Source organism: Amblyomma maculatum, chromosome 8 (assembly GCF_055883805.1).
Source record: "Amblyomma maculatum isolate TAMU_Amacu chromosome 8, ASM5588380v1, whole genome shotgun sequence".
In the NCBI taxonomy this organism is placed as follows: domain Eukaryota; kingdom Metazoa; phylum Arthropoda; class Arachnida; order Ixodida; family Ixodidae; genus Amblyomma; species Amblyomma maculatum.
The window spans coordinates 124068982-124082028 of NC_139351.1; the positions used below are offsets into that span (position 1 = coordinate 124068982).

Sequence of the window (13047 nt, forward strand, 5' to 3'; positions counted from 1 at the left end):
AGTGATAGTGCAATGATATGCTGCCTTTATTGGTTAGACTGGGCAAAGTTCTTGCAGCCAATGCGTTGCAGGTATCAACCACCCGCAAAACGCAAACGTCCACGGGTCTGTAATTACTGTTTGCTGTCAAGGACTTTCAGAGTTCACTTCTTGTTTTACTTGTTTTTTATCATGGGTTCGGGATGGAAGTTTTATATTAAACTGCACGTGATGAATATGATAAAAAACTACTGAAATAATGTTTTCGGATGCACGTGAAACCTATGCCAAAAGTGCGCATGCTAACCTTGTACAACAAGGGAAAGCTTTGCGTTTTGCCCCCGCAAGCAGGCACGCTTGGGTTTTCCGTGATGGCGATATCTCCTGAAGCTGATATGGTCAATGGGCGCGTCATATCGAAACGTTCGCCGCCTATCGTCCTTTTCAGGCTCCAGCGTCGCAGGAAGCCAAGGGGGCTACCGAGACAATCAGTTCCCTGGCCGAACGGCGCAGGGACGGACAGCACATACCTTCCTCCACAATGCACATCCGTCGTTTCTCCCCCGTTCTCCTGTACGCGCTCTCCTGGACCCTGCTTCTGGACTCGGCTTCGAGTCTTAACGTCAACGCAACTGAAGAGTCCGTAAACGCAGCATTCTTGCCAAACAAGGAAGTTATACAATTCCAGGAAGCCGTGCTGACCACCGAAAGCAGCGCCTACGGAAGCGATGCCTCGGCAAACGATACCGTTGTGTTCTTCACTCCGCCGCGGCGCATCGACGTGGAAGAAGACGAGAACGTTGTGGTGGAAGTGACGTTCGCGACGCGGGCAAACCGCATCATCACAGTGACTACCGGTGACACAAACGTGGCCACGGTGGATGTGTCCAAGGTGTACCTGAACGCTGAGAACAACGGCACCGGTTTCAACGTCACCGTCCACGGGGTGTTCGTGAGCTACACCAATATCTTCTTCAAGGTGGGCGATTCTTGTCATATGACGTGTAAAATATTACCGTGGCACGCCGCAGCAGTTCCTAACAAATCGTTTCTTCCAGAACACCTATGACATGCTTCCGTTTTCATCGCAAACGCAGCTTGGCATTCCGTAACCACGCCATCGGTTTCGTTACAGTTTTCTAATGCTAAATAGGTGGCCCCTGTGCTGCTGAACTCTTTGTGGTTTATTCATCGGAGTATGTTTTGTCCGTGTGACTCCCTTTGTGGCGTGTACTTAAACTTATTCATTCAGCGCGGAAAGTTTTATAGTTGCTGTGCAAGTGAAAACTTCTTTCACTGAACTGTTCGTCACGAAATGTGTCGCAAAACCAAAGGAGTTCATCAACTAAAGCTCATAAAAGAAAGTGACACTCAACTAAAAGGATGAAGTCGCTAATTGAAATGTATACAGATATGCCAACAAACGGACTAAAGCAGACAGTCAAGTAGATAGGGCAACCTCTTTGGTTACAATATTATAGACCGAGCGTAAAGCAAAAATGGAACGCATGAGGTCTTGAGCTTTCTTTTGTTCTATATACGGTATCAGCGACGAGGGCCGTTCTGCTGATGTAGAAATCAAGTGTTACAAAAAAAGCAGGGGCGAAAGATAAATGCTCGAAAGCTACTCCTCCGCTGAAACAATCTCCAAGATAGACTCAGATTAACCTCTGCACCATGTCTTTCCATCCTTCCAGTCGTCAACTAAAATCTAGGAAAATCTTGGTCAGGCCATCGTTCTTTCACTTAGTCATGAGATTAGCCAGTGTGGACATAGTAGAGCATGGTGCATAGCCTCGAACACTATTTGTGGCGACACGCAGGGGCTGCTTTTCGCAACGTACTGAAAAGGATTCTGCTGCTGCGACAGTTCCTGGTAAATGAGGGAACGTACCTCCCTGTCCACTTTATTTATGAGTAGGGTTCGTGGCTATCCGCCACACGCTCCTGTGCTCACGCTCATAAATATCGTGACTGTACAAGCCTGGAGCAGGCACGGCAGTGAAATTAGGGCACTTCGCCTTTTTCGTTTAATGTGACGTACGCCTACTTAATCACGCCTTTAAGCCCTGCAGAACACGTTCACGAAGCAGCAGCTTCAACATAAGCGGCACAGACCACACGAGAAGCATGGCTAGCTGCCTTGCAAGAATGTTAAGCTTAATCTACAGGACACAAGTTTGATGGATGAAGCTAATTAAGTTCCAGTAAACTTGTGCGTTTATTTAACATCGATCGTCAGGAATGGAAGTCATACCCACATTCTTGTTGACTTGGGGTGAAACGGCACAATTGTAGACTAAGCTATTTTTACGCGTACCTTTCCCTCTTGCAGAATGATTGGTGGCGATTGTCGCCTTTTAACTTACATGGCTATGGTCCAATGTTTTTGGAAATCCATAGAGGCAGTTAATTTGTAATAAGGAAGTGTTTATTAGCACCCACCCAACAGCAGCCGTACGACCATGAAGCAATTTTGTGGTTGAAAAAATTTGTCCTTGTCCTGGGTTTAAGCCCGGGTACCACCTGTTCGGGGCAGCCGCTCTACCAACAGAGCTCACCAGGAGGGCTAGCAGATTAGATGAGGCGAAACTGGTCAACTCGAAATATATGTGCTGGCATGGTTCACACACACACAGCAAGCCACGTTATCGTCCACACGGGAGCAGCCATTGACCTGGCTCTCTGCCTGGGCCGGCGCTCGGTCGATCAGCGTCAAATTGCTTCAGAGCGTACAACGCATACCTTCGCTGACGCCGCAGTGATATTGTCGGAGTGCGTGGCACGCCTTGGCTGGTGTGTGCACAAGGACTCCAAGAACAAGATTGTGACGCTGCCGTATCGCCGCGAGTATAACCAGCACCCCACTTGCTGCTTTCAACATCACTCCGAAAGTAACGCGTTTATTCAATCCATTTCAAAATAGTCTAGACATTTCGTAAACTAGACCAAATTCAACAAACGTTCAGCTAATATCAGTGTGGCAAGACTGCCAGACGGCCTGCGAGGAATTACCACATTGGTTTATTTACTAAGCCCCATAAACAAAATAAAAACAAAAAATCAACTTTGCTTAAAATGGATATGTCTAATGAACTGGTTGCATTAGAACTTATACCAAAACATTAATCTGATTTTCTCTCAGTTTAACTAGGTCGAAAGAAAACAAGTAACATGGTCCCTAAAAGCCAAATAGTCGAGTGCAAACGTCTGTAAAACATAAACCTCTGGTTAAAGAATTGACCCGCGAAGAACTCTCGTGCTTTTCTTTGCCCTCTTAGCTGCTGTTTTATGACTGTGAAGTGCTTCGGGAAGACTTGAGCCATTTTTTTTTCTCGACACTGGTGTACCCACAACAACCGGAATTCTCCTCTGCGATGTTATTCATGGCCTTCGTGGTACTCAGCGTATAAGCATCCTACCACAGCTAACTGTGTAATATTATACCATACTCTACCATGCCATACCACAGTCTATAGAGTAACGTGCGATACCATGTTTTACCATACCGTACCACGACAAACTGTAACACAACAAACTGTATCAAACTGCACCACACCGCAAAATACATGCAGGAGTCGCAGATTTCAGCAATGTGTTTGGTAGTTTAGCGATATTTCTGAACAGGTTTCGATCTGTTCTACCGGCTAATATTGTCAACCGGTAAATCAGTGTTTCTTTTTACGTATAGTATGGTATTATCATGCGATATAAAAGTCCGAATTTATCCTGATTTTTGTGCAAGCATGAACAGATTTACCCCAAATTGTACACCAAAATTGTCTAAATTAGTGCGGTTTTTGTAAATTGAAATGCAAATGCTATCGGCAATAAAAAGCGCAAGTTTAATAAAGAGTTGTCAAATAAAAACACGAGTGTAAGCTTGCTTCTAAAAATTGAGTTGTACTGTTGCGTTTAACTGATGTGCTGGGTTGAGCGTGAGGGCGAAGGGTCACGTGTTCAGCGTTTTACGGCAGTGTTGTAACGGACGCTGAACCACTGCGGTAGCTACAACATATTTCTTTAAACCTGCACCTAGCACTGCTCGTGCCCCATCTCTGTGACTGATGGGTTAGGGCGCTCGAATGATCACCCGGAGGTCTCGGGCACAGTATTGACCTATGGATAATTGTCCGTAGCGGTTACATTTGGATGGAGGCGAAACGCAAGGCGTCCGTGACGTCAATGCACGGAGAACCCCAGGAGGTGTGAATTCCCGGTGGGCTGGACTACGGCGTCATTCAAGGTTCATATCGTTTTGGCACGTTAAAACTACAAGGCAAGTCAAACCAGCAGTTAAACATACACTTAACATTTAAATGGTCACTCACGATAAACCACCCAGATGTCGACCGCAAACATTTTGTGGCCATTCATCAAAAATGAAGGACCCCCCCCCCCAAAAAAAACAACAACAACAACAAAACAAAACAAAAAAAAGCAACAACAACAAAACAACTAATTTCTCTTACTTTTATAATGAACGCATCAGGCTGCACTGATGATTACTTTCATCTAAGTAATTAATTAGTACAAAATAACCGGCATAAGTTTCTAATTACTGGCCTGAGCAAAAAGTGCCAATTCAAAAGTTGTAGATCGTCTTAACATCTATTCGCGATATTGGCATGAAGTACGATTTTTGTGTTGCTCGTTTTACCTATCTCAAAGACTGCTATTACGTAGCCAACATTTCTCTCGCCCAGTGCACATGCAAAGCTTCGTCGGAGAGAGTGCTTCAGAGGATTTCGGCCTCCGAGACGCTTTTTTTTTTTTTTTTTTTACTGCGAGTTATTTGAAGCCAGCAATAAAATCATATCACATAACTGCGAGCTCGTGCAAACAATTCAGCTTCCTGTTTTGCAAGACCATTTACAACGTCTGTATTGACACTTTGTTCGTGATGTCAATAATTAAATAGCTACCTGTAGTTTTTCTTAATCATTAAAGTTTGAAGAACGGGAAAGACAGTCTATTTTTGTGAACCATTTGATATATGTAGCTGGGACACACTGTATTAGAGCCAACAGAATACGGATCAAACCCTTCAACACGCAATAACGTCTTAATGTGCCCTGACGTTAAAATGGCCATTCTGATTCCGAAATTTCCGCTCCGTATTCAAAGCACGCTCTCTACGAATCGAAAGTGCACTGAAATAAAAACGTCCGCTCTACGTTAAACTGTTCTTTTATTTTATGCATTAAGTACGATAACTGGCTTGCGACGGTGAGCGCTCAGCCAATTTTTTGGCAATTTGATGCGGGCGCAGCTATATGAACAGAGAAAGCCATTCCGCTGATCCACCACTGAGCTTATGCCCCCAAATGGAAACGAAGTGTTCAAAGCTATAGTACTGAGCTCGAGGCAACGTTGCGGTAAATTGTTCGGCACGTTCAACCGGATCTCTATGGGCAATTGTTTTGTCGGTAAGCGCTTTCTCAACCGCGATTGCCCACTGCTTGCGACATTTGAGTGTCACCGTGGAAGCACACTCCGAAAGCACATGGGAGGACCTCGCGATAATAACGCTCGTGGCACGTAACGTAAAGTGAGGGGATGCAAGACAAAGCGCTGATAAAACTGACGGGTACAAAGGGGCTTGACATCGATAACAATCAAAGCAGTCGAACGGAAAGAGGGAACAGAGATAGGTGTAGGATTATTGTAGTTTGAGCTTTATCATCGTTTGAATTTTCGTCGTTACGAAAGGCCGCTGCCATGCTTCCTCCGCAGAATCCGCCTATAGTTTTTGTGCGAGGCCACCATTTCCTGAATCATCGTGACTTCGCTGATATTGTTTGCTACGTGACAATATCAGCGAAGACATCATACTCATGAAGAGCGGTGGCACGTGTAAAGTTTTAAGCTGGGTGTAGAAGAAACGATTCTGGAATCCTACCAGTACAACATCGCCAACGTAGTTGTGTTAGAGAGCAGAAAACAAGCATATCCGTTTTCCTCTAGTTAACTACTGAAAGTCTAAATAGCGCGATACATTTCAATGTCAAGCTAGAATTTCGCTACCTTTCATTCACGAGTCCTTTTGGCTTGGTGTTCACTGGCTACAGTTCATGTCCTGGTAAGTGTTCTGATTGGTCAGGATCGAATGACCAGCGCTTGTCATTACCATGCGATACGGTGACCTACCAAGTAGAATGCGGAAACGTAATTGGCAAGAACACAGTGATGTTATTTGGAACATCATGAGATGTTCACTATAGCTAACCAGTAGTGCTAATGCGAGTGCTGAGGCATAAAGTCAAAGGAAATCCTACATATATGCTTTCATAGGGCTACTACGTTACTTCTACACACTCAGAGAGGGGCATCGATATCGCACCTAGAGCCGTGCTCTAGCATTATTACCACAGTGGCGAACGTCGGGTTAACATCTTCCTTGCTCTTTGTGTTTTTACGCTACTTGCCTGAGCTTTTTATCAAGCACCAAGTAGCCAAATTTTGGTCTTTCTCTATTCTTTCAGATCCTTTATTCCTAACCCGCTATGCTCAGTTGTGCCGCTGCGTTGCCTTTGTTGCACAGATAGCAAGTGGTTCGGGATTTCCATGAAGGTCCCTCGACGGGATGTAAACAGGTTACGAAAGCAGTCGTCTGTCGCGGTCGCTTGAGTGGCTGTGTCGTTCTCCTGCTGAGCGAGCGATAGCGGGTGCACGAGCTTCGATAGAACCACGGCGCAAAATTGGCTTTGACAAAACGGTCACCCTTGGGTTATCATGGTATAAATTGATTTGGAGCTCCTCAGTACGAGACTAGAACAAATTTGCTTTGTTAAAGTATTAGCTAAAGTAAAGGCGAGAATAGCTATGGTCAGACCTGTGATGTCCCACAGCGGGGACTAACTGGCTCGGGAGCTCGACTGCTGATTGCGAAGACGCGGGTTCGATTGTGGACAGGGCGACCGCTTTTCGCAGGTAGCGAAAAGCAAGACGCCCGCGTACTGTGCGATATAAGTTTGCACGTAGTAGACTCCAGGAGGAAACTAACCTTAATCGTCAACCGAGCTCAGTCCATATCAGGACCGCATCTTGCAACGCCAGCTGCTGTCGCGTTGTACCGCCAAATTTAATAGGCTCGTTACTCAACGAGATTTGATTTCCCGAAGTACGGTTTATTTTGACATCAGTTATTTGATTCGCATCGACCGGCGATTTCTAATTCTACATATTCTATGTTCACCAACGTGCATTTCGCCGTTTTAATTTTACCTGAACGCTACCCCTCATCCACGGCCACTTCTGACAGCCCTCTTTGCGCTGGAGATCGTAGCCGGCGCAGGAATTTTGGAATAATACTGACCCCAAAAGCGAGATTCTGTTTAACTTTTATCTTCTGAACTCTCGCTTACTTTCTGATTCTTGATGCTTTCATTTATTATCCTAAAGCTGCGGGGTGTTTGAAAACGGAGTGGTAGCGGAAAATTCTGCATTGATCTGTGCCATAGCAACCGTGCTTAGCGTTCCAGCCTGTTTTTATTTGAGTATCTCATTCGCCGTTGAGGTACTAGGCCAAACCTCTGGTCTCACTCGTCTTCAAGCCAAAAACTCGCGCAAATTTTGTAAGACTGACCTGAAGTACGGGCTTCGTTTGTTCTCAAGGGCTAACTAGCCAGTCACAACCCTCCTGTAGTAGTAAACTCAAGAATAAACCATTCAAAAATTGTTCTAATCTCCTTGTTGGATAAGCGGTCCACTCGAAGGTATAAGATGTGCCGAAACTGTAGCACATCAGGTTGCTTCTTTGAACCTGTTGGATCCGCCCGACAAAATAAAGCCTTGCTGTGCTAAGCTGAAACAAGAAGGCCAGCAGAGATATCTGCAGGTATTTGCTACTCTAACTATCGGTTGACGCGGGAGCAGTGGTTCTTGGGAATTTCACGTAGCAAGCGCGTATCAGAGTTTACCGTAACCTTCGCTGATACTAGCATTCCTCTGCCATTGCCCGGTGCTGGCTGTGATTTAAGAGCCCAGTCGCAGCAACTAATGCATGTTAATAACCATGCTAACACAGGTAATACCGATCGTTCGAGGCATTATAGTCATAATTGGCTACTAAGGGAAACATTGTGCAAGGCACCGACTGCTTACTCGCGCAGTGTGGACGACAGAACTTCGCTGTGCAGAAAATCGATCTTCAAGATTTTGAAGGCGCATAACATCTCGGTGGACGCGCCAACGACGTCGCGAAGAGAAAAAGGGAGAGAAGGAAGAGAAAGATTACTTGATGGTTTAGATCGCCTAAAAACAGAAAATTGTGTGGTATTCTCTGTTGTGATGCTGAGTTAATGCTATTTCTGTCACCGAGCTTGTTGTCATTGTAGTCATGCTTACTCATAGTAGATATTGACCGCATAGAAATAACTCATAGCATTGTATTGCTTAGTAGTCGCTGTACCTCATAGTAGTCGCTGTACCTCATAGTGATCACTGTACCTCATAGTGATCACTGTACCTCATAATAATCACTGTAATCACTCACGATAACCATGTAGCTCAAATTAAGCGTGGTAAGCCGTGCTACATTTAAATAATTCGGATTAATTTTGACGACCTGGATTTCTAACGCACACTGGATCGGCTGTGTACCATTTCGCCTGCACCAAAGGGGGGGGGGGGGGGGGGGGGGGTACCACACGCGATTCGATGCTGCGGTCTCGTCCTCAACTGCCGAACACAAATAACCACCATGGTGAGTCTATTAGAGACATTATTGATGAATTTGTCACGCATCAATGCAGAACTTGTTCCCGGACTATAGTTGTGGTGGCGTCCTACACCAAGTCTGCTGTTTATAGACTGAGTGGGCAGACTTCGAGGACTTAACTAGAAAAACAGCGAGACACGCCATGCCTGCTAGGGACAAGCGACCCCAACACCCGCTCGTATTATCTACGTACCTGTTTCCCAAACAATGAGAGGAAACCATATCTCACCACCTAAATACAGAGCCTGTATTGTCGACTGCAGTGACGGCGTGCTTCCTCGGACAAAGCAACGGCAACAGGTAGCAGATCTCTGAGCACCGGACACAAAGGGAAGAATGGGTGCACATGCAAGAACTTCTTTAAAGCGGTCTTCTCATTGTGTCCTTGCTCGTTTACCCACGATTTGAGATCTTATCATTTGCTTGGAAGAATAGTCAACTTGATGTCGTTAAAGTACCGAAACCTTGCACCATCACCACTAGAGCTTCGAAACAAGATTGTTATCAGCAAAGCAAGAAAAGAAATCGCAAGGAAAATAAAGCATCAATGACAGCAGCAGCCACCTTCAGCGGTCGAACCACGCACCGAGGGTGTAAAGATAAGTGTCATACTCATACACGACGACGTCACGTCGGAGAGTCGGCGACTGCGAGGCAAGAGATACGCGTTCTCGAAGCACCGATATTGCAACCACGGGTGGCTGACGAACAGGAGGACCTTAGGTAAAGCCACTTTCAGTGACTGATTTCCAGTCACAGCCACCATTTAGTGCGGGACAAAAAGAGCACTACCGCTTTTTCCGCTGACCTCACGGAATAGAAAAGGCCGAGGCGGTCGTCGACCTTTCTGCAGGAGTGTGTATTCCAGCAGCATCCAGAGCTCTTAAGTGGTGGAAATTTTCGTCAAGACTTCTTTTTCTGGCAACATTTGAGCTCAATTCAGGCTGCCGGTTAAGCGTCATCCTATTCATTTAGTATCCACCTCGTATTTGTGTACGAGTATAGGTTCCAACCATCACCTAGTAGTTTAATCACCTGCCTCATATCCGGTAGGAGCTGGGTTCTAACCATGTCCTTTTGGTTTGAGCCTACTCTCATTGGACAGGAGTCTGGTTCCAAGCCTAGACCGCCAAGCATGCCCATCGGTTAGGTTTGTCCACCAGTAAACGATTTTCTTCGGCCTGGTGTTCGACCCCTCAGAGCGAAATGCTTTAAAAAGCTAGTCTTTGCCCCAGTGCCAATAAGGTCTAAAATACGCACTGCTGTCCTATTGCCGCATTTCTTTTTATCTTCTACCCGTGCAGTGGTTACGGTGCTCGACTACTGTGTCCATGGATGCGGGATCGAATCCCGGCTGCGGCGGCCGCTTTTAGATAAATGTAACGAAAAGCAAGGAGCCCGAGGTCATTGCGATGCCAGCGCCAGTTAGAGAAACCGAAGTGGTCGCGCCTTAGGGTAGGAGGGCTTTCTTGGGCCAATAAAATCAATAGTCATCATCAAAGCCAAAGACAAAAAATGAGGCACCTTCTTTGTGCGCTATCACCTAGCATACGGAAAATGACGTCATTGGGAAGAAATCCAGGGCTACACTTAAGTCTGCTTAGGTGTAGTAATGCGAAATCATTGCGTTTTCAGTCACACCGCCTGGCGGATTCGCCTGATACTACGCTATAGCGGACCTCGGCCTCACGCGACCAGATGGCATATTTATAGTGAATCCCCCACCCCCAAAAGATGTTCTATATTCCACGAAGGGCGCTGGAAGGCGCGAGCCAAACACATCCAGGAAAAATACGGGCGATGCAATGAGGCCTACTACGTAGATGCAGCTAAGTCAGTGGTTGGGTACACGGTGACGGTAGTGGCTCACCAACAGCTTATTGATACCCTCACCGTCTGAGATGGCAATATACGAACGGCGGAGGAGGTGGCCACTGTTTTAGCCGCTACGCAAGCCACCTGCGCCTATATAATCACGAATTGTATGGTGGCCTACCGCAACTACATCAAAAGAAAAGTGAGTTTCCCGGCCACCAGAGTATTAAAAAATTATGGCCACCCTAACACAGATAAATGTTTCATGTGGTCATCAAGGCGCGGAAGAGAACGAGTGCGCCCATATCACTGCCCGAGCTGCTTTTCCCCGGGACTCGACCGCTCCATCCACCACCCCACCCTACACTCTCCCCCATGGCGATGTACACGGAGAGGCTCAACACTGCAGACTCTCTCGCAGAACATATAGGCACATCCACAGGGTTGTCCAAATCGGAGGAAGTTAGGTGACGACGGCTACAGACAGGCACATACAACTCACCAGCCCGTTTAAGCACAATACACCCTGGGTCCTGTACCCCAAATACAAACATGATGCGGAGATAGCAGGTCTTCACCACATGGTATGGACCTCCGGAAACAAAACATCTGATGATCCAAACGCAGTGTCAACTATTGGGAGATGGGAGGCAGCCCTATTCAGCTCCGGACTCGAGACCTTGTGACACGCGCGTGGATAGTTTGCGGCAGCCGCTGGAGCTCCGGACTAGGGACCTCCCCCCCCCTTACCTTTCAATAATTTTTCAGTAAGTCTGGTTAAAAGTGGCGTGGACTGGACGTCATGAAGATGACGACGTTCACTGCTCAGCACGAGAGCGTTTTGCAAGTGGAATCTGATGAACACGACGATATTTACTCCACAGCGCGAGAGTGTGTCGCTGTTTTACACGAGGCGGGATAGACTGCAACATTGTACAGCGAACAATTAGAACAGACCTAACCGTGAATGCATGCGGAATTAGATTTCCGCCCATTGAAAATGATGACGGGCTACCGCTGGACGTGATCATGGAATTGGGCCTGCACGTTACTTGGAAATTCAGGACGGCTTTAAGCCATGCAGACATTGATGTCAGGAAAATAAGAGTTTTTTCGCGAATCCGTTGGCTGTGTTATTGGCGACTTCAAGTCGTGAAACCCATGTGCCTGAGTGGCTTCCGAGAATGGAAGCTCTGCACACATGCGCGAACTCTAATGAATCACGCAGCCCATGGTGGCGTGGTTTTTTTTTTTTCAACCTATGTTCTCCGCATATAATTTTTTTTTTTGTTTTATAGGGTTTAACGTCCCAAAGCGACTTAGGCTATGAGACACGCCGCATCACTTTGTGTGGGTAAGATGAGGTTTTGAAGCTGGCAATAAAAAGAAAAGCGACGATAGCATAGCGCCCTCGTGCCTGGGCCAGGGAAGCTTATCTGTTCCTTTTGTGAGCGGGTTCGAGACCCAGTGGCGCAATGTTTTTTTCTCCATTGCGAGTTCGTGTGGGCGCGCTCTGTCCACAATTCCTGTCCACTCTACATATGAGCCAAGAAATACTTTCCCATTAAAGGGATTCATTTAGCCATTCAGCCTCTTGACGCGAACGAGTTGTAGACTCCCTTCTCCAGAAGGTCCGGCGGCGGCGCTATGAGCAAAAAAATCACGAGCATTCCTTCGGCAGGTGGTAGGCTACGTGGTCGAGCAGATTGGTCGGCAGGTAGTATGACGTCATGAGTCCACATCACATGGCCAAGCTGCGACTAAGCAATGAAAATAAACATGCACGCAGCGAACAAAAAATGAATACACACTACAACGTTGTTTGCTTTCACGACCTTAAAAACAACTGCGCTAAAAAACAAGAGAGGACGCGCGCAGATTCACAACTAAATGTTACTAAATGACAGCTGAAATAGATCCAGTAAACAAACACCACGTGCTCAAGGCTGTGCAATAAATACCCCGACCAGAGCTTATTGCTGTGAAAGAATTATTAAGCTGTGTTGGTGAGACAAAAATGTGGACTCGAAAAGTGAAGCCGCGACAGTTGTGTCCAGAGAGAAAATGTGGCAGACGCTGAGCCTTTCTCTGTAAACCAATTACTAATGCGGAAGCATTACCAGGCTGTGTAAAAAATGATAATTAGTGATGGTGGTTATCATAAAAATAAATGATAATTATGATGATGGCAAATAATAATAGTGGTGAACAAAAAATAAAATCAATACAAAACAAAAATAATAAATAAAAAGGATAAAAAAATGAAGCAATAAAAGTTAAATAAAACAAAAGAAAAATAAAGATATTGAAAAAAAAAATACAAAATCGTTGCGGCGGCGCTAACACTTTCGAATCCTTCCAATGCTAAATATTTGGTTTTGTGAAATAAATCACACGGCATAACGGCAAATCTTTATTATTAGTGGAGCACTTCTGTGGAAGCCTTTTTTCGCCTTTAGTGTATATGTATATCTTTTAGCTATATTTTTGCTGTTGAGGAGGGCAGTACATAAAAGTCGGGGCTCTATTGG

The 13047-nt window shown here is 45.8% G+C and overlaps 1 protein-coding gene across 1 annotated transcript in view; it reads left to right on the forward strand.

The window, feature by feature from the left end:
* The first annotated feature begins 433 nt into the window (after positions 1–433).
* Positions 434–13047, forward strand: part of LOC146182462 (ileal sodium/bile acid cotransporter-like) — a 50629-nt gene continuing 38015 nt past the window's right edge. The window contains exon 1 of the mRNA XM_084577587.1: positions 434–958. Within this exon, the coding sequence (XP_084433713.1) occupies positions 521–958 (438 nt within the window). The 5' untranslated portion in view covers positions 434–520. The remainder of the gene's footprint in view (positions 959–13047) is intronic.